At 36.8% G+C, this 21,819-nt stretch overlaps 3 protein-coding genes across 5 annotated transcripts; all 3 read left to right on the top strand.

Annotated features, from left to right (window-relative positions):
* On the top strand, nt 1-4,683 carry LOC103943751. Of its 2 annotated transcripts, none has more exons than XM_009354096.3 (7): nt 1-623; nt 1,119-1,849; nt 1,937-2,068; nt 2,190-2,460; nt 2,660-3,393; nt 3,484-3,615; nt 3,779-4,683. In XM_009354096.3, the coding sequence occupies exons 1-7, from the start codon at nt 116-118 to the stop codon at nt 4,529-4,531; spliced, it is 3,261 nt and encodes a 1,086-aa protein (XP_009352371.2). In that variant the 5' UTR covers nt 1-115; the 3' UTR covers nt 4,532-4,683. The 2 variants fall into 2 exon arrangements, with proteins under 2 accessions (XP_009352371.2, XP_009352370.2); XM_009354095.3 differs by having other exon boundaries at nt 2,651-3,393.
* Nucleotides 4,684-5,691: 1,008 nt separating this feature from the next.
* Nucleotides 5,692-8,914, top strand: LOC103943749 (suppressor protein SRP40). Of its 2 annotated transcripts, XM_048589219.1 has the most exons (5): nt 5,692-5,943; nt 6,159-6,755; nt 7,514-7,620; nt 7,750-7,875; nt 8,547-8,914. In XM_048589219.1, exons 2-5 carry the CDS (start codon nt 6,170-6,172, stop codon nt 8,562-8,564), a joined length of 837 nt encoding a protein of 278 aa, XP_048445176.1. In that variant the 5' UTR covers nt 5,692-5,943; nt 6,159-6,169; the 3' UTR covers nt 8,565-8,914. The 2 variants fall into 2 exon arrangements, with proteins under 2 accessions (XP_048445176.1, XP_009352368.2); XM_009354093.3 differs by having other exon boundaries at nt 7,514-7,875.
* A 5,491-nt stretch (nt 8,915-14,405) lies between these two features.
* On the top strand, nt 14,406-21,726 carry LOC103943747 (protein SPA1-RELATED 2). The gene is made up of 9 exons (XM_048589990.1): nt 14,406-14,743; nt 15,239-16,747; nt 16,839-16,996; nt 17,863-18,700; nt 18,988-19,134; nt 19,983-20,300; nt 20,470-20,529; nt 20,732-20,930; nt 21,051-21,726. Exons 2-8 carry the CDS (start codon nt 15,323-15,325, stop codon nt 20,921-20,923), a joined length of 3,138 nt encoding a protein of 1,045 aa, XP_048445947.1. The 5' UTR covers nt 14,406-14,743; nt 15,239-15,322; the 3' UTR covers nt 20,924-20,930; nt 21,051-21,726.
* The last annotated feature ends 93 nt before the right edge of the window (nt 21,727-21,819 follow it).

Below are 21,819 nucleotides of genomic sequence, written 5' to 3'. Positions count from 1 at the left end.
TTTCAAGACCTCAGCTCCAGACTTGAGTCTTGGTCTTTCTCAACTTCCTTTCGAAGCTGACTGATAAAGTTTCGGGGCATCGTCTCGGTTCCGTTTCGTATTTCCGTCACCGCAAATGGTGACCGCGACACCACTAACTCCTCCCTCAAACGGCCAGCAAACCGAAGCCGAAGCCGAGGCTGAGAATCTGAGCGTCCCGGAGTTGTTTTCGGCGCTGAGAAGGGCATCTCAGGCCGATGAATTCGCCCGTATCGAAGAGGCATTAGCAGCGAGAGAAGCGAAGCTGAAGCGAGAAATTGAGCGGCAGAGGCACGAGAAGGCATTGATGGAGGAAAACCACGAGTTCGAGCGGCTCGAGAAGCTCAAAGCAGAGGACGAGCTCAGGCTCAAGCTTTCTGCGGTCAAGGAAGAGCCGGTGAGCGGAGAGGAGCTTCCGGAGAATGACGAGGACAATGAGGTAGTTTCGGAGCCTCCGGGGGGAAAATTGAGGAGGAGGAGGAGGAGGAAGGGTTTGAGTGACGGCATGCAGAGAAGAAGAAGCGAGCGTTTGGCTGCAATCGCTACTGATAGTGCTGCGGACAACTCTGCTTCTGATGAAGAAAATGGAGGCCTTACAATTTCAGGTAATTTGGATTAATGAATTTCCGAAATTAAAATTTTTGGATTAAGTACTAATTTTGTCAACTTTTTTGACTAACCAGTTTGGATAAACAAAACTTTTTTTAACAACCTAAAGCACCTGCCAAATGTTTCGTCGAAAAAGCACTTCAGTGCTTTTCAAGGAAGCACTTGAATTTTTAATAAAAATTTTAACGTCTATAATAGAAGTACTTTTAATATACGCGCTGATGAACATAAGTGTTTTTTTTAAGACGCAATCAAAATGGTAGCAATTTAAAATGGAAAACAAAATGTAGCATTTGGCATTGAATCTAAAATTAAGTATATAAATTTGCAATTTTATTTGTGGTAATTTTGAGTTTAGTGCTTGGGTTTTGTTTGTTAATTGGTTAATTGGCATCGGCATACATTTGATGATTGTACCTTTGTGCTATTCTGAACTGGTTTTGGTATAATTCTGTTAGTTTTAATGTGTGCATATATATTTGTATGTATAGGTTATAGAGGGGACGAAAGGAAGCCGAAGAAGTGGAAGAACATGGGAAAATTGATGGAAAAGCGGAAGACGGGAAGTGGAGGAAAATATATACAATATCGTTGTACTATGATGTCATTTTTTAATATGATGAAGCGAGTTAAGAAACACTTGACCGAAGGGCACTTGAAGTTGCTTCAACAAACTCCATTTTGGCCATTAATATCGCCATTTTACAATGGTGTGATTTCCGAAGATCAATGCAGGAAACCAGTGTCTGGTATCCGCAACATCATCAGGTGCTACAACTCCACAACAATGAGTTTTGAGTTTGGTAGCACATCTGCAAGGATGACAACCGAAGATATCGCTGAAATTTTGGGACTTCCTCTGGAAGGTGAAGAAGTAAAATTGAAAGGATCAACAAGATACAGATCAGATTTTACCAACAGATATTTCGATGTAAAAGAGGTGTCCAAAAAGATGGTGGATGATGCTTTAGAAGAAGCGATAAAAGGGAAGAGAGAAATCGATGTTGTACGCCTGATTGTACTAGAACTATGCGTTTCCTTCTTATTTAGTGGCACAACCCACTTCACTTCATGGAATATAGTCAAGTATTGTGAAGATATAGAGAATATTTCAAGATACTCGTGGGCAAAAGCAGTGGCTGACCTTTTACACAAATCATTGCAAGCATCGACCAGGAGGTTCGATGGATGTACTGTTCATGGATGTGTGGTTGCCATAATGGTAATTAACGTACTCTTACATATAGTATCGTGTTAATGCAAGAGTGCTTTCATATATGAATTAATTTTTTTGTTTTAATCCTAACAGATTTGGTTGTGTGAGAAAACTAACCTCATACAACCAATCAGTGGAAAGGAGGGACAGAAACCAGCTCTTGCAAAGTGGAACACGCAAGAACTGCACATGAAACTGCAAGAAATAGACATTGCTGACGTTGGGGTAAGTTTTGTACTAATAATATGAGTACTTGCATAACTGTTATACAACACAGTGTAGTTGTAATTGGTATGAAGTTACATACAACTGTTATCGTATTTGTTTGGATAATTCAACTGTGCAGCTGAGCTTTAAGAAGGACAAGGGGAAGAAGAAGAAAAGAGGAGAAAACGAAACAACAGGTGAAGAAGCTAAAACTAATGGACGAGAAGATCGAGAACAAGGGGAAGATGAGTTTGAGTTGGAGACCTGCAGTTCGCAGTTTGAGCAGCATAGTAAGAAACTGAGGGAGGGTAACAACTTGCAAAGAAGAAGAAGTGAGCGTCTGACTGCAAACAATAGTAGCAGTGTAAGCTCTCTTCGTGTTAAAGGAAATAAAGATCTCAGAATTTCAGGTATTGGATTAAGGAGTTTATATGGTATTTGCAATTTAATTCATGCTAATTTTGAGTTTTGTGAGTTAATTGGTAGTCAGGGGGTAATGTTTTTAAGTGTTGATTTATCTTTGACAATTGTGCATTTGTGCTTTTCTGGTCTGATTTCTGTATAAGCGTAGAAGTATGTTGTTAACTTATATATATGAAGGTTGTATAGGGGTCACAAAGAAGCAGATGGAAGATAAGAAAACACGAAAAAGGAAGATGAGAACGTGGACAAGTGCAAAAGGAGAAAAACATGTGCAGTACCGCTGTAATATGAAGTCATTTTTTAATACAATGCAGCGAGTTAAGAAACACTTAACTGAAGGGCACTTGGAGTTACTGCGGCAAACTCCATTTTGGCCATTAATATCTGCATTTTACTACGGCGTGATTTCTGAAGATCAATGCAGGAAATCAGACAGTGATGTCCTTAAAATCATCAGGTGCTACAACTCAATAACAATGAGTTTTGAGTTTGGTAGCACATCAGCATTGTTGACAACAGAAGACATTGCCGAAATTCTGGGACTCCCACAAGAAGGTAATGAAGTACAATTACAAGGATCAAAGAAATACGAATCAGTTTTTACCAGAAAATATTTCGAGGAGAAACAAGTGTCAAGAAAAATGGTGCATGATGCTTTGGAAGAAGCAATAAAAGGGAAGAGAGAAAAACATGTAGAGGATGTTGCACGCCTGATTCTACTAGAACTATGCGGTACCTTCTTGTTTTGTGACTCAGGTGGGTTAAATTCATGGAGTATAGTAAAGTATTGTGAAGATTTAGAAAATATTTCAAGATATTCATGGGCAAAAGCAGTGGCTGACCTTCTACACGAATCGTTGGGAAAACGGACCAAGATGTCGGATGGATATTCTCTTCCTGGATGTGTAGTTGTCATAATGGTAATTGACCAACTCTAGTTTATAACACTTTCCTAATGTAAGAGTACCGTCATATGTGATTGCAGTTTTGTTTTATTTTCATTGTAATAGCTTTGGTTGTGTGAGAGAACTAACCTCATACGACCAATCAAAGGAAGGGAGGGACAAAGACCAGCTCTCGTAAAATGGAACTTGCAGGAACTGCACTCGAAACTGGAACAAATAGACGTCGCTGACATTGGGGTAAGTTTATAGTTGCAACATTCAGCACTTACATAATAACTGTTATGCAATACAGTGCAGTTGTAATAGGTATGAAGTTACATATACGTTATATACGCACTATTGGTAGGAATTTGGTTGTAGATGCTGATATCCTATTTGTTTCGGTAATTCGAATGTGCAGCTGAGCTTTAAGGACAAGGAGAAGAGGAAGAAAAGAAAATATAATGGGAAAACACACGAGGAAGCTGAAATTGATGGAGAAGAGGATGGAGAAGAAGGGGAGGATGTGTTTGATGATACAGTGGGCTCATCGGAAGACGAACTGCGAGTTCAAAAGACACAATCACAATTAATCCCTGCTGCCACTATTTCGAAAAGGTTGAACGGCGACAACGAGGAGTTGGAAAAGAGATCAGAAGATTTTCGGAAAATGGTTCAAAAAGCAAATGCTGAAGTTTCAAGGGCTCAAAGAAAAGTGGACAGACTAAGTGGAAGGTTGGAGAGTAAGAACGAAAAAACTATAAAACTGAGGAGAAAACTAGAAGAAGAAAAGGAGGAAAAGAGAAAGCTGAAAGAGGACTACGAGTTCGTAATTGCCGAGCAGAAATCATTGTTCGGTTCTCTGAAAGGTTTGGTGAAAAAGCTGGAAGGAACTCTTGAAGCCGAAAGGGAAGAGGTGAAAAACCTAAAGAAAGAAAAAACGGAGCTGATCAAGGAAAATCAGGAACTCAAAGATCAGCTACATCAAGGGAGTCCGTGCACCGCAATGCAATTGAGAGAAGACGTACAAATTGTGACAAGCACCGTAAAGAGGGCGTTAGAACCAGAGTTCGAGGACGATCAAGGAGGAAAGAAGAAAACGAAGGGAGAAGAACAGAATGAAAGAAGGGTTGGTGTTTTATCTGATGCCACTGCTGCAGGTATTCTTGGATGAAGAAGTATTAGTGTCGGTGAGGAAGTAAGGAAATGGAAAATTACATTTCTTATCTCTCTCTGATGTATAATTAGCAAGTTTAAAGAACAATGAAGGGGCATGAACCCGTAACATGTAAGTTTCTCTAATAAAGTTTACGAATTCAAACCCAAGATGATAATAACCGTGTTACAACATTCTGCCATGGTTAGTCCGTTTAATGTTAGTAAGCACAAAACTACTCCTAAACCACTCTTAATGTATTCGTGCCCTTCCTTCTCTTGACATGACACGAGAAGGAGATATTCTCTTGACATGACACGAAAAGGAGACATGTAAGTTTCTCTTATAAGCACAAAACTGGTTGTAAATTTTCTAAATTGAAATTTATACGCGAATAAATGGTTAAGCTTGTCATTTCACCTTCAAGTGATGGGTGTTGGATTTTATTTGGTCTCGTTTTTTTCCTCATTTATTCCGTGTGTGGTTTTTGTGTCTTCAAACAATGCCATGTAACAGTCTTTTTAGTTCATGGGTCAATTTACAATTTGCCCCTTAAAGTTTTAATATTTTAACTTTAGTCCTTCAGTATTTTTTGCCCCAAATTATTTCTTTACACGTGTCTTTTTCTTTACAATGTGATATTTGTTACAAAAAATTGATAGATTAACACGTGACTACTTTTTAAAGAGCATTTCGACAACTTAATCACTTTCATCAAAATATCAGTCCGATAACATGTGAACAGTTATGTCCAGAGTAAATATTTATGCTAAAATATTAAGAAAAGATTGGTAGATCTAGTCCGAAGCTGGTACTAAAATTGTTTGAAATGGAAAAATTAAATTTTACCTACAAACTTGATTAAATAATATGTAAATATAAATTGTGTACATCTTTAAACTTGTCAAATTTTGCAATTGACGTTACTTTTATCCTCATTTGACACATTTTAAAAGCTTAAGAGCCGATTTGGGATTAATAAAAAAGGTTTGAAGACCAAACTGAAGCTTCCACCAAAGTTCAGGGTCTATATCTGTAATTAGCTCTTAAGTCTGTCTCTCTTTGGATAAATAACTACAAACACTACTAAAACACGCCAACACTACTACAACACGCCAACTCCCCAACATTCCCAAAACCCTGTCACCTTCTTTTTCCTTGCATCAGCATTAGCGTCAGCATCGTCATCTCTTCAGTTGATTCTTCAAATTCTTTGACCCTCTGACTTCCCTGGTTCCCCCTCACCATAAAAAATCCCGCACTTTTTCTCCTGCTTCAAAACTTCCTCCCAAAACCCAAAACCTCTCACACTTCTCATCACCTCCCATCCCTCTCTGGTCTCCAACATTCCTCGTTTTACCGTTTTGGTCCCTCTTGGTGACAAGGATTCCTCATTTTTTCACATTGGGTCGCCCATTTTACTATTTCAGGTATGTTTCTCACAAAGTTTTGAACTTTTCCTTTTTCAGGTTATGGGTGTTGGGGTTTTTTCTTTTTTTTTTTTTTCTTCATGTTTCTGGCTTGTTTGGGTGGTTGAATCGGCCAGAAAATTGGGATTTGTTGGTGGGTGTGTTTAGGGGTCTTCTGTGTGTTTTGAGTGTTTTCATTGTTTTGGGGACTTAACTTGGTTCTTGTTCTGTATCAGTGTGCTTGAAAATGGGGGAATTTAGCAGAGAAAATGAAATTCCAAGCATTTCCCACATGATTTCAAATCTGCGGGCGACGTTTTTGTCCCGGGATTTCGACCGAGCTGAAGAGAATTTAGTAGCCCGTGAGGTTAAGCTGAAGAGGGAGATTAAAGACCTGAAGAACAAGAATGTTAAGCTGGAAGAACAGCACCAGTTTGATCAGCTGGACATGCTCAAAGTTGCGGATGAGCGAAATGTTGCGAACGAGAGATACCAAAAGCTGTTGCAGGAGATGAAGAGGGAAGTTGGAGGAGATGATAACGATGCGGTTATAGGGCTGATGAGGAAGTGCAGTGAGTTGGAGGTTGAGAAAAAGAAGCTTGAGGTTCTGCTTGAACGGGAATATTCGGAAACAGAGAGAAGACTTTCGAGGATAGAGGAGAAAGCAGAGAAATTGTGGAATGGGAATCATAGTGCAACCTCTTTCCCCCCTGTGATAAATTTGGAGAATGTGTCTAAGTTTAATGGAAATGGAAGCGGGGCAGCGAGTGCACAAGACCCTTCTCCAAGCGATCCTTCGCATTCTAAAGGAAATGGAGATCGGCAAACTTCAGGTATCGGAGAACTTTACGATGTTTGCATGCTTCCACTCTATTCTAGTTGCTTGCCGTTGGCTAATTGAGTTTACTGCTTGTGTTTTGCTAAAGCTTTATGAATTATGCATCAATGTGTGTGAATGTGTTAAGAACCTTCGTTGATTGCTAGTCGGCTGATTACCAATTAAGTATTTTACGTGCGAAAGAGGAGCGCAGATTGTGTTTTATTTACTTCTTCCAGCGTACTCCTCACATGTTGCATAGTTAGAAAGAGTAACTGAATAGGTAGCGAAAAAAGAGAGTATAATTGTTGAAATAATTATGAATTTGTGGATGTATGTGACGATGTTTCTGTTTATTATGCTTGGTCATATGATATATGCATTCATATGCCTTCTCCTCTCGCCCTGTAAATTTGAAGACAGATGTTTGGGGGAAGAGAACTTTCTGTTTTCGCGTAGTCTATCCGGAGAATAAAATTTGGACATGCATTAGGTATTTGTGATTTACGTGCAATTAATGCATTCGGTGTGGCTACTGATATGTATTAAGGAGATTATACATGTTACAACCTAAGCTATCCTTAGAATAATTTTGAAGATATTCTCTTTAAAGGAACTTTGTAAATGTAGGTCAACAATGAAAACTTATATATGAATATTTTCGGTGCCTTTGATATTATACAACGAACTATTTTTGTCATCTTCAAAAGTTCTCCTAGAACCTTGTTGCCAATGCCTCTGTGATCCCTAACATAAGTATTACATACATGTCAGGTGCTCAGAAATCCCCTATTTTGGTTATTGATAGCGATGATGACAATAATGGAAACCCCGAAGCCAATGACTATTCAGCTTTGCCAAGTGTAGAACAGAATCCAAAGGTGCTCAAAAGAAAGCGAACTTCATCTTTAAGTTCTGGTGATACCGATGATAGTGATGCAATGCCCTTAAGACAAGAAGAAAAAAAGGGGGCAGAAGAGGAGTCACAATTTTTAAGGTCTCCTGTGCAGGTGGGTGATGATTGCAATGGTGATGACAGTTCTAGTTCTACTTCCAGTTCCAGTTCTTCTGACTCTGAGAATGGCAATGGAGGTCGGTCTTTCTATGCTGCAATTCAAAAGGTCAAAGCAACCCAGGTAATAAAAAAGATGACCCTTGTAGCTACTTGTTGCTTTTGAGAAATACCTGGTAGTGGTATGAATGGTGTTTCTTCTCTTGGCTAGTAGCGACTTGCTGTGTTCTTTCTACACTAATGTGATTGATTCTGTCGATTTTTGTCTTAGTATTGAATTAGATTAGAAAAAAGTATTCTTCTGAATGTTTTGGTCATTTGTTGTGATTTCTGCTTTTTTGTTCTTGTGTATATGTAACTTTATTCCATTTGTCCAGATCCATAAACCTGAATTTATAATTCTTGTTTGAAGAAAAAAAGCGCAGCAAAACACAAAAGCATTGAGCTATGCAGCCAAAAACAGGGTTTTTTTTTTAATTTTTCGGAAAGAGGAACTAGGGGGTCGGGGGAAGAGGCTCAGAACATACCTTTTACACCTGTTCCGTGGTTGATGCCTTACTTTGTAAGGTTTTCCAAAATCTCATAAAATTCTTCATCAATGAGCTTCAAGCTTATTGTTACCAACAAGAAAATTGATAATGTGTGTGGTGTATATCTTTATTTTGACAGATGAACTGCTATTTCGAAGTTTCTCCTGTTCTTTTTGTGTTGATCATAGCGCGTTATTCCTTGATCAGCCAATTATACTTGTTTATACTGTTTTTATTGTAATTGTGTTTCACACATTGGCTTCAGGAACGCCGCTACAACTGATTATCCACAAGGGTGATTAATAGGAACCATGATGGAGCTGCAGATGCATGATGGACGTATTTCTGACTGCAAGCGAATATCAGTGGTCGCATTTTGATCGGTTTCTTTAGATGTTCTTGACATAGTTGTCAAATACACAGATCGATAGACAGATTGCGAATAGGACTGAAGAAACAGCACATGATTCCTCTCAACTATCCTTTTACGTTGGGATCTGAAACCTTTGCTCTTCTTAGTTTCGAAGTGTTGTTACTTCTTTAGGGTTGAAATTTTAAGACCAGTATGCATTTCGTTTTTTTATTGCAAGTGTAAAGTTATCAGGTTATGGTTTACCAAAAAAATAGTTATCAGGTTATGTTTGCAGGTTACTATTTCAATCTCTTGCACCATTTTTTTGTTTTTTTGTTCGTATTTGACACCGGAGATATTTTGAAAAGAGGAAACCAACTGTCAAGGAAACTTGAGTAAGGTTGCTTAACCACGTTATATACAGCGTAACTCTCATAAAAGCTCGAGACTCTTCACATTTGGTCTCGGTTGATGGGAGAGCTGCCTGGGTTCTCTCAATATGGAGTAATGTTTTTAATCATTTTAGCTACAAATCTCTCGTACTCTAGCGATACCTAATACGACAGAATGTGGGACCGAGTACAGCTAGCAGCACCATGGGATTGCTTCCTAGATAAGTATAGGGTATTAGGGCGTTTCAAGCCCAAACGTTTGTGCTTGCAGCTCCAGCACATGGGCCCAGCAATGGTTGATGACGTGGCGTGAAAGAACCGAATGGTTGAGCTCACTCGCTAGCGGTCTTGTCCCCGTGATGGGCCACGTGATTTGACCGTGATAACCTGTTGGGGGGCACGTGCAGCAGCCCATATGTTGGCCTTTGGACCAACGTGCGCCTTGGAGGCCACTTATTCTCGGTTTGAATTTTATCTTGAAAGTGCCTCTTTAGAAATACAGTGTTTTTTAGTACAACAATATATTTTCTATTAAGAAGAGTGGGAATTTGGATGTCGCATAATGGGATAACTTAATTTGGTATCGAATTTGCCATTTACGATATTTGAACTTAAAACCTTTCATTTACAAATAAAGAAAAATATCATTAAATCGTAGTATTGAGTGGCTAGAAACACAAATCGAAAATGGTTTTATAGTTTTTGATGAGGACAAACCGTATGAGTTAGGTTTTTCCCTCATTGATTTAACGAAGTGGGATCACATTTTAGTTAGGAAGTGACTTGATTGAAATGATCAACTCGATATTTTTGAATTACTATTTTAGTGGGCCAACAGGATCCTTTTAGGATGCTTTTGGTGAGGATCCTGGGAATCTGTGAATCGTGTATGTTCATCATACATCATGCGATTAGTTTTTATCAAGTACTGTTTGTGTTTAATTTAAAATAAAAATATTTCAAATGATTTTATGACCGCATGATGTACGATGAGCAGACACGGTTCACGGATCATCGGAATCCTCACAAAGAGAATCCGGAGAGTATCCATATTCTTTAGTGGGAGTCTGAAATAATTAAACACATTTTTTGACAGTTAAAAACCGTTCTAACGATATTTCGTAGAAGAATTAAAAAACGTTTTTAAGTCATAAAAGCGGCTTTTGGATTGATGCTTGCCAAATGTCATTCAACAAGCTTTTTTCCAAGTGCTTAGGATTTTCAATAGGCTTTTTAGCTAAAATGGTTTCTGAGATTTACATAACACATCACTTTGGTCATTGAGATTTCAAATCAATAGAAGTTGTCCCTGAGATTATCCACCATCTATCATTTTGGTTATTCTGTTAAAAATTCCGTTAAGTATCCCAGAGCTCTTGGTCAGAAGTTTGGGCAATTTTCAAAACTTCGTAACTCAATCATTTCTTAATCAAATTCGACCCATAATATATCAAAATGAAGATAGGGAAGTGTAGAATAAGATTATACCTATTTGGAAGCCCAATGGTTGCCGGAGATGGCCGGAAAATAGCCTCAAAGTTGATTGGTCCAAGGGAAAACAAAAAAACTCACTGGAAACTGGGTAAACTTTAAACGTTTATAACTTCTTCAATACTCAACTAAATCAAGTGATTGAAAAACAAAAATCATATTTCTCAACGAGACGAAGAGAATGGTACTTTTTTATTGCTAAATCGCTGTGGTTTGGCCGAAAAATGGCTCGAAAGTAGCTAACTCGAGACCAAGACAGCCATTTTCCAACCGTTTTTTGGCCAAACCACTGCGATTTAGCCGTTTAAAAAGGTACCATTCTCTTCGTCTCGTCGAGAAGTATGATCTTGATTTCGTTGAGTATTGAAGAGGTTATGAACGTTTAAAGTTTACCCAGTTTCCAGCAAGTTTTTCAATTTTTCCTCGGACCAGTCAACTGTGAGGCTATTTTCTAACCATTTCCAGCAACCATTGGGCTTCCAAATGGTATAATCTTATTCTACACTTTCTTATCTTCATTTTGATATATTATGGGTCGAATTTGGTTAAGAAACGATTGAGTTATAAAGCCTTGAAAATTGCCCAAACTTCCGACCAAGAGCTCTGGGATACTTAATGGAATGACCAAAATGATGCATGCTGGATAATCTCAAGGACCACTTCTATTGATTTGAAATGTCAGAGACCAAATTAATGTGTTATGCAAATCTCAAATACCATTTTGGCTAAAAAACTTTTTCAATATGAGTTTTTTCGTGTAATAAGCGCTTTTGATCATAAATAATTCCTTCAAAAGCAGTCACTCATAAATGTCATATTACCTCTCAAATTTCTTTTCATATGATTGTACGATCTTTACATGGGAAAATTATACGACAAATTTGAAACATCTATCAATATTTTGTATTACCTCCATCCTATTTATTTTTCATATTTTTAATATAATTTTCTTTTGCAAAACATTAAGATGTGTTAAATTAAAAAAACTTATGACATGATGCTTGGATTCAATTAAAGAGTCGTGCAATTATTCAAGAGAACATCATACATCAAACTAATGAGAAATCAAATCAAAATACGAAACCAACTTAGCTAATTTATGTATTATTAGATTTGGCAAAGCGTCGGATACGTGAAATTCGTGCACCATGCAAAAATTACTAATCAAATCAGAATAGCATATATGTATGAATTTATCTTTCTCCTTAAGAGAATCTACAACAATAATTATTGTTAAAAGCTTAAGAGAATCTACAACAACAATAACAACAATAATTATTGTTAAAAGCTCAAAAGAATCTTTTTAACGGAAAAATCATTAAAAGATAAATATGTCCTCCACGTTTTAAACACGTGCTAAAAATTAAAAAAGAAAAGCATTCAATTTGTTTCTCATGCGTCACTTCTTCTGCTTCCATACCTGCAGTTCCATGTCTCTAGTTTACAGATTATTTGCCAAAAATAAAAATCATGAAACTAAAATCAATTGTTTTACAATATCATTTTTTAATTTTTTGAAATATTTGCTTTCATTTCCACCAATTGTTTGTGTGAATATTCAAAATTTCAAATAAGTTGAGCTTCATGAAGCATATATTTATTATATTTACACCCTTTACGTTTATGTTGATTTTTAAAATAGAAAACTTCATTTTAATCTTTGGCAAAGATGATTTTTAGATTAAAACCATGAGCAAGATAAAAATCTAATTTTAATCACTCGATACATTAATAACCTCATTTATTAATTATATTTTAATTTTTTTTAATTATTTATCTTTTTCTTCTTAAATTTTAATGTTTTAATTTTATTTTATTTCATTATAACTTTCATTTTCATTTTATTTATCGTAATATATTTTGTTGTAAACATTTAGATAAACTAATTTTTGTTATACAATATATTTCGATATCCTTTGTCCTCTTCATTTAGGTATATTAATTAAGCCTTTCTGTCACATCCCGACCCAGCACGATATTGTCCGCTTTGGGCCTACCATTCCCTCACGGTTTTGTTTTTGGGAACTCACGAGCAACTTCCCAGTGGGTCACCCATCATGGGATTGCTCTAGCCCCCTTCTCGCTTAACTTCGGAGTTCCTACGGAACCCGAAGCCAGTGAGCTCCCAAAAGGCCTCGTGCTAGGTAGGGATGAGAATATACATATAAGGATCACTCCCCTGGGCGATGTGGGATGTCACACTTTCAAGTTTGAAGAATGTTAAATAAAATTAATAAATTAAAAAACTCTTTTTTGGTCAAAAAATAAATTAAAATTTGTATATTAATAAATTTAAATATTTAATGGGAGACATTAAATATAATGCAAATTAATTATTTTGAATTAAGAACACATCAAGGGATTATAATCAATATGTAATCTAACATCATGTTTATTTTAAATTTCAATCTTCTTGAAGAATTAAAGTTAAAAAACCCGAGAGTATAAGATTTAAACTTTTTACATTAAATTTTGATATTATAAAATTATATCAATTTATGTATTTTTTTAAAGATATTTGATATGTTGATCTTTTTAAATTGTAAATGTGGCAATCACTGAACGCGTTTTCACGATGACATGAAAGTCACAATTACACTATCAGGATCGAAAATAGTTATCATAGAACTTTGACATCTCTTTAACTGATGATTTTATATTTCAAAACGACAACCAAAAATATTAATTAATCATTGTTTCACTATACATAAAAGTGTTTTTTACACACCCCAAATGAAGACGAACAAACAAAAAGAAAACTATAAATGACACCATTTAAAATTTTAGTGTACAATTTCAAAGAGGCTTATTTTTAGCAACCCTAAAGATTTCAATCTCACTTTGCTTCTCGAAACTCAAAAATCGTCATTTTCCTCTTTGGAACTCGATTTTGATCACACTTTATTCCCTGAGACTCAAGAGTCGTCGCTTTACTCCCTGGAACTCGATTTTGATCCTTGAAATTCAAAACTCACCACTTTACTAACTCAAAATTCTCTTTATTATCTTGTTTTGATTTTTTGAATAAGTTCATCCATTCAAATTTATAATTAGTAATATGTCAATTTCCCCTGAAAATAGTAAAAAGGAACAAAAAGAACCATCTTTTCTCTTCACTAGCCATCTCCATGAAGAACATAAGAATGTAAGAAATGACAAAATCAATGAAACTAATGATAAGGTGGATAGAGATGGAGGGAGAAGGGATGAATGTTATACAATGTTAGATATGTTAGCTTATACTTGTACCACACCAACCATAAGTTGGCTCTAATTATGCCACATTATTAAACGGAATACTTAGAAACAAGCAAAAGTGGAGTAAATATTGAGTTTCAGAAAGTAAAGTAACGATTTTTAAGTTTTAATGGCCAAAGTGGGACAGAAATCGGGTTTCAGGGAACAAAGTGATGATTTTTTAGTTTCAAGGGCAAAGTGGGATCAAAATCAAGTTTCAGGGAGAAAAGTGACAACTTTTGAGTTTTAAGGGGCAAAATGAGACCGAAAACGAGTTTTAGGATGCAAAGTGGCGACTTTTAAGTTTTAGAGGACAAAGTGAGATCAAAATCGAATTTCAGAAAGCAAAATAATGACTTTTGAGTTTTAAGATACAAAATAAGATTGATATCGGGTTCCAGCAAATATGCCTAAAAATATGCCTTAAAAACGGAGTTTTTTTTTTTTAATTCACCCTTAACATTTTACAACAAAAAAATAAAAAATAAAAACCACTCGCAGAAGGTATGGCCTCGTTTGCTTCAGCTAACGGGGCGGTTCTGTGCCGTTACTTTTTTTATTAAAAAGAAATAATAATTATCATGAAAACAAACAAATAAATGGGCTCCAAAATTTGACAGGCTGCTCCTTTTCCGCGTTTTGGATTCGGAAAATTACCAACCTCCATTTTTGTGCGTTCAAGAAATTTAGTAAATTAAAACCCACAATTTGAGAAAAAGAAAGAAAATAAAAAAGCGAGAAAATTATCCGAAATTAGCCAAAGCCGAAAGATATTTGCTTTTCCATTTCTGGCAAAAGATAATAGCATTACTTTCACACTTTGGGTTCTATCTTTTCACTTTATTTCTTCAGCTTTGGCTTTCTCCTTGGGGGTTTTGAGCTCGGCGATTTCTTCCGGTTTCTGCCCATCTGATTCTTCCCTGCTTCCGAGAATTGAGTCGTCGGCGTTTCTTGGCTTCGCGTGGGAACTGCTTTTCTGCTTCAATTCAGGTGAGTGTGTGCGTGAATTGAATGAATTTTGGATTTTCAATTTCAATTTTACTTTCTGTTTGGTTGCCGAGAAAATTTGGGATAAGAAATGTTGGAGGTGGCATATGTTATCTTATATTATCAGCTCAGTTAACTTATTGGTTACTACTTGTTAGTCTAAGGTGAGACTTGAATTTCTCTGTTTTTGTCTGTAATTTTGATATTTGTGTAATTAACTTATGTATCAAGTGTTTGTAATTAAGTAGGATATTGCTGATTGACAATATGCGTAAATTAGGAATTTTGATCAATTTTGGTTCTCTTTCTTCTGTTTGTTTATGCTTTTGTGTGTAAAAATCTGGAAGGCGTTTGAAGGTTGATGAACGGATCATGAATTCCAGTTCAGAATGACTGTAACTATATCGAAGCGTCATCGTGAAGATGTGGTTGCGTGCAATTGTTTTTGCCTTTTTGATAGTCTTACAGTTTTTATGACTTTTTGAGGAATACTTTTAGGTACTTGAACGCGGTCTCTCACTGGACAAATCCCCTTATAGAGGGTTGTGAAGAGTTTTGTTGAATGCAATCAGTATACACATCATGGAGGATGCAGTGGCTGAGGAAGTGAACCCATTGGATCCAGCAGAGGTTGCACAACTCCAAAGGAAAGAGAATGACTACTCACTAAAATCTGAAAACGGCAACCCATTGGAATGCCAAGAGATGCGTATACCAGTTGAGGGTGATTATCCCTTAAGCTCGCGACATGAGATTTTAGAGAAAGTAGATATGGCCGGCTATGTTAACAAATTAGAACACCCATATGGCGGCCTAGGCTTTAGGAATGATGTTGGTTTCATGGAGGAAGAGCTAACTGTGAGGAATTACAATAGTTCAAACCTAGCCATGCTTGATACATCAAACAATCAAGGAAGAATGCAATCTAGGCAGAACCCGCAACAACATTTATTTCAGCTAGCAAGTGGATCAGGAAGTGGGAGTTCACAAGTCAAAACTGCAGTCAAGGATACCGGGAAGGCAATTTCAGGTGGCTTGGAGAATGAGGGGGCCACATCTTTCCCTGGTTTTTGGAATAAAAGGGAATTAAGTGACAATCACTATGACGTTGTGGAAGAATTGACAAACATTGAAAATACGGGGGCTTCAGCCAACACTTATGCAGGTATTCGGACAAAAATCCTATCTAGGCCAGGATTTTCTGAGTTTTTTGTTAAAAATACACTGAAGGGTAAGGGTGTCATATTGAAGGGTCCCAATCCTGAGAATTGTCACATTGAATCTAGAAACCTGAATAGTTTGAAGGTGGCCGGTGATTCTTTGGTAGCTTCTAATCCAACAATGAGTATGAATGCAAATGTCATTACGCCTTCTTCCAATGGTGTGAATGTCGGGCTTAGGGGTGGTGGCTCTAATCATGATGAAAACAGTTTGAGAGAATGGCTGAATATTGGACGTCCTAAGGCGAATAAAGTTGAATGCTTGTATATATTTAGACAAATAGTGGATCTGGTGGATAATTTTCATTCTAAAGGAGTTTCTTTGCCTGGATTGCGACCTTCTTTCTTCAAGTTGTTACCTTCAAATCAGGTTAAGTATGTTGGCTTACCAGTCCGGAACGAGATGCTTGAGAGTATGAGGGATAGAGATATATCCCTTTCAGAAAATAATTCAATCAGGAAAAAGCAAAAGATAATTCAGAACACTAGATTGCACTGGCCCCAGTTCTCTAGCACTGCCTACTGCATGCATGATAATGTGAATACCAGCCACGTCAACAGCACTCGTTTGCAGAACAGAAGTGATGCATTTGATGAACATAATCCAAGAACAAGGCATGAGATACGTACCATATCCACCAATCCTCATATGGATTATGCAGCTCAGCGGTTTACTCCAATAAGCGAGCTATTGGAAGAGAAGTGGTATGTTAGTCCTGAGGAACTCAGTGAAGGAAGTTGCACAATTTTTTCAAATATCTACAGTCTGGGTGTTCTTCTTTTTGAGGTGAAAATTAGTGTTTCTGCATTTGACACATTATATTTCTCTTCTAAATTGATGAAAAATCTAATGGATTAATTTGGGTCTTTGCTTTCAGTTACTTGCTCATTTTGACTCAAACAGAGCCCTTTCTGCCGCAATGTCCAATCTGCAGCACAGAATTCTTCCCCCAAATTTCCTGTCAGAAAATGGTAAGGAGGTTGGATTTATTATGTGGCTTCTACATCCTGAACCATCTTCACGCCCAACGACAAGGTAATCCCAAACCCTTGTCATGTTAATTCATAACATTTTAGTTGACCTAAGCTACAGAGTTTTTGAATTTATGAGTGTGAAGGTGTGCTGTTCCTTGTAAATAGTTTTGAAGGTAATATTGGAAAGGAGTAATATTTAGTATATTTGTTTCATAAAAGATATCTTGTAGAAATTAGTTGATTGAGCCATAAGTCATAGTGTCAAGGGTTGTCCAAATAGGTGTTATACGTATGTATTAATGTATGGAAAAACAGTGTTATTGAAATGCAACTGGAGAAAATTGAAGACCATTAATAGTATGTGAAACCTGAATTAAAAAATCTTAAGCCCATACCCTGTTCTAGGGCTCCACTATTATAGTTAGTTGATTAATATTACTTTGAATCACAATTGAAATTAACCTGGGTTCATGTGGAGGATCTTTGCAGGAATTTTCTCAATTGTCAATAGAAACTTGTGGATCTTGGGAAGTGCTTTTTCTTCTTTTAGAAAAATAATAATCGTACTGAGGGGTTGAAGCTTTGTATGTGAACCTCATTATCCTTCAGTTTTTCTTTTTCATCAATGATCTTCCAGGTGTGTTTTGGATGTACAAATGACTAGAGTTTGATGTTATAATTCTCTGTCAATACCCTACTGAAGTGCACTGAGGCTCCTTTAGTGAATACTTTAGTATAATCTAACTTGATGAAAATTTGTTAGGTCTGTAATCGCTTTGGTCACTCCCAACATATATATATATATATATATATATATATGTACTCTAGTGCACTATCCTGACTTCTGATTTTATGATCATTGTTTTTTTTTTTTGGGCGACGTGATCATTGGTTTTTTTTTGGGCGATTGATCATTGGTTATGACAGGCAAATTCTACAATCTGAAGTAGTTAACAGGTTACAGGAGGTTTCTGTAAAAAAATTGTCATCTTCTGTGGAACAAGAGGATGCAGAATTGGATTTATTATTGCATTTCCTTAGTTCTTTGAAAGAACAGAAGCAGAACCATGCTGCAAATTTGATGGAAACCATTGGGTTCATAGAAGCAGATGTTGAAGAAGTGGAGAGGAGGCACTCTCTAAGAAAACCCTTGATTGATTGTGGCTTGTACGATGAATCCCTCAGTGGAAGGAAATATATGTTCGTTAGCAAAGAAGATTCAAGGTCAGAGGTGCTTTCTCCATTATTTCCTGTTCCTAGTTCAAATGAGTCGAGGTTGATGAAAAACATAGATCAGTTTGAGAGTGCTTATTTCTCGATGAGATCAAGAATTCAGATTCCTGAGACTGATTCTAGAATACGCAGAGATAAAGATTTATTAAGAACTCGCAATAATTGGTATGTGGGAACAAAGGATGAAGACAAGGAGACGTGCACTGATCGACTGGGAGCCATCTTTGATGGTTTGTGTAAATATTCGCGGTATAGTAAGTTTGAAGTACGTGGCATACTAAGAAATGGAGATTTCAGCAGTTCCTCTAAAGTAATTTCTTCTATGAGTTTTGATCGGGATGAAGACTATTTTGCTACTGCTGGGGTTTCAATGAAAATTAAGATTTTTGAGTTTAATGCTTTCTTCAACGATTCTGTTGATATTCATTATCCGGTGATTGAGATGTCAAACAAATCAAGGATCACATGTGTTTGCTGGAACAACTACATCAAAAGTTATCTGGCTTCATCTGATTATGATGGTGTAATCAAGGTGTGTATATCCTGTGCTATATTCACGGTTTATGTTACTAAAAAAACTTAGTGATGTCTGAATGTTGACCTGACAGCGTCTGCATGTTCATCCTTATGATATATGTTTCACAGTAGTCTAATAGAGATATATGACTGTTGAGACTTTGTCTATCCATGTCTTTTCTCATGGATTTGTTTGTGGCTCATTTTCCCAAATATATTATAAAAAAAGTGACTATTGCTCGCCCTTATTTTTAATGAATTCTTGCATTGCATTTAACATAATATACTTATATGGATATCCAGTTATGGGATGCCAGCACTGGTCAAGAGTTTGCTCAATACACTGAGCATGCAACGAGGGCTTGGTCTGTAGACTTTTCTCAAGTATATCCAACAACATTAGCCAGTGGAAGTGATGATGGTTCTGTGAAATTGTGGAGCATCAACGAGGCATGCTCTCTCTCTCTCTCTCTCTCTCTCTCTCTCTCTCTCAAGATTTGCTCATTTTAAGACTCAAATTTACTATTGTGCGTGTGTTTTTGTATCTTTTCTATTTTGGATCAATCACAGGATTTGCTCAAATTAAGACTCAAACTTACTATTCAAGACTCTCTTTCTTTGATTTCTTATGATTCTTATATAAATTAAATTATGTTTGCTACTGATCTATGTAATTGAGCATATTTGAGAAACCCTTAAGAGCGGTAAGGGTCTCCATGGCCAGATAATATGGACATGTTTATACATTTATGTCAATTTAGGATTTCACATTTTGTTTTAGGTCTAAAATTTGTGTTATGTAGGCCTTGCTTAATTTTTGTTGGGACTTTTTTAGCTACGATTTGTTTTTATTATTATCAGGGGTTTCGTCATTAGCTTTATTTGTTACTGGGTTTGATTACCAATAATAATAAGGCTTATTATATGATAGGCAGTCCAAACCCAGCCAAGACAGAAACTGTAGTCAGGAGAAAACAACTCCTAATAGTTAATAAATCCCATTTACAATCAAGCCCCGACAAAATATAAAAATTCCAAAGTTGAAGTAGAATATGATATCCTTAATTGACATAAATAATCCCTAATAACATCTTTCCATATGATCTGCACCAGTGCCTCAACATAAGTGCTGGTGGGGCTTTTGATGCTCAAAATATAGCACTATCCCTGTAAAGAATGATGCCTGACATATCTGTGTTTCACTTAGGAATGTCTTCATTTTAGTACTGATTATTGCTTAAGATTATCTGTGATGCTCCTGAAATCCCTTTTTTTATTGGGGGGAATTTTCTTTTCAGAAAAACTGTTTAGATACCATCAAGCACGCTGCAAATGTATGCTGTGTACAGTTCTCTGCTCACTCCTCTCATTTGCTGGCCTTTGGGAGTGCGGACTACCGCACCTACTGCTATGATCTTCGTAATACTAAAATTCCATGGTGTGTACTGGATGGGCATAAGAAAGCTGTAAGCTATGTGAAATTTTTGGACTCGGAGACCCTTGTTTCTGCATCCACTGACAGTACATTAAAGCTATGGGATCTTAACAGAACCAGTATGAGTGATCCATCCACCGATGCTTGCAGCCTAACCCTTGGTGGGCATACTAATGAGAAGGTTGGCTACCCCACTAATTTTTTTATTGGCTCTTTATGCTAGAATCTCTTTTATATTCGTGTGATTTTGAGATCTGGATAATACTTGCTCTAACTACCTTATAACTGTCTGACCAAGTTTCTTTTTCTTTTTCTCTGTTGGTTCACACTTCGGATGCTTACTCCCCCAGAACTTTGTCGGGTTATCCGTTTCAGATGGTTACATAGCATGTGGTTCAGAAACGAATGAGGTACATGATTAATTCCCATGCACATGAGCACTTGTATTTAATAAAATGAACAACTAATGGGCTTCTAATTGAGTTATGGGGAAAATTTTAACCAAAAAGAAAAGTAAAAGGAATTGAAGGCGAGGTAGTGTGCTTGTGTGAGATGTACGGTTTAATCATAGTACGATCAACTACTTTAACTTTCTGTGTTGATATCCTTCAGGTTTATGCTTACTATAGATCTCTGCCTATGCCGATCACTTCACACAAGTTTGGCTCCATTGATCCTATTTCTGGAAAGGAGACTGATGATTATAGTGCACAATGGGTTTCGAGTGTCTGCTGGAGAGGGAAATCAGGCATGGTTGTTGCTGCCAATTCAGACGGGTGTATAAAAGTGTTACAGATTGTTTAAGAAAAAGGTAACCCCTTTGACATCAATCAGGAAGTCACTATCCTTTTGAAACCTTGTTGATGTTTTGTTATTCCCTGAGTTTTCTTCTGGAGGCCGTTTATAAAGTTGAAACTGTAAGTTCATACAGAGAAGCCCTAGGAAGTAAGTTGGAATGGAGTCAGAGACTATGAAATCTTAGCGCATCTCGGGTTCTAGCCACATCCTCGTTTGATAGGGGCCAAACCGACTAAATGATTGATGGTGTACGTTTTAGCTGCAATATATAGTATCCGAAGGACATCAGCTGGTTGTGAAAACACTTGGAATCTTCAAATCCGAAGATTGACATACCAGCACGAGAGCTGACAAACTTCAAACAGTGCCGTATTGCAATAAACAAAGGAGACTTGAGGATCGGTTTGTGATACTCGGCTTCAAAATTTTTTAACTGTGACCGAATGTGAAATCAGGGAAGCAGGTTGCAGATGAATATACTCTTGGACCAGGTTTGTCAATCATTTTCACACCAGCTATCACATAATGTGGCAAGCCGGTTAGATCGGAATGTATGTGCAGTACAACGCTCTTCTTCGTAAGGAGCCATATGACCAAGCCGTTTGTTGGGAAAAACGTCCGGAAAGCATTTGCAACACTTGCAAAGAAGACGATCTCGGTTGAGTTGTTTTCAGTATATAGTGTAGAAATTATGGGTCATCTGTTGTAAATTCTCGGCAACTAGATTTATAGGACAACCTTGTTTTTGGGAGATCACAGAATTGACTTTGTATCTCATATGCGATTGCGCAATTATATCTTTTATTTTTTGGGTGGGACTATGTCAACTTAATTTTATCTTGCAGCTATGACATGCTGAATTCTAACTTGAATTAGAAACCACTTTCTTCGTTTCGTGATTT

The sequence above is a fragment of a genome, unplaced genomic scaffold (assembly GCF_019419815.1).
Source record: "Pyrus x bretschneideri cultivar Hongxiangsu unplaced genomic scaffold, Pyrus_bretschneideri_v1 Contig3, whole genome shotgun sequence".
Taxonomy (NCBI): domain Eukaryota; kingdom Viridiplantae; phylum Streptophyta; class Magnoliopsida; order Rosales; family Rosaceae; genus Pyrus; species Pyrus x bretschneideri.
This window is presented reverse-complemented; position numbering and strand designations above follow the sequence as displayed.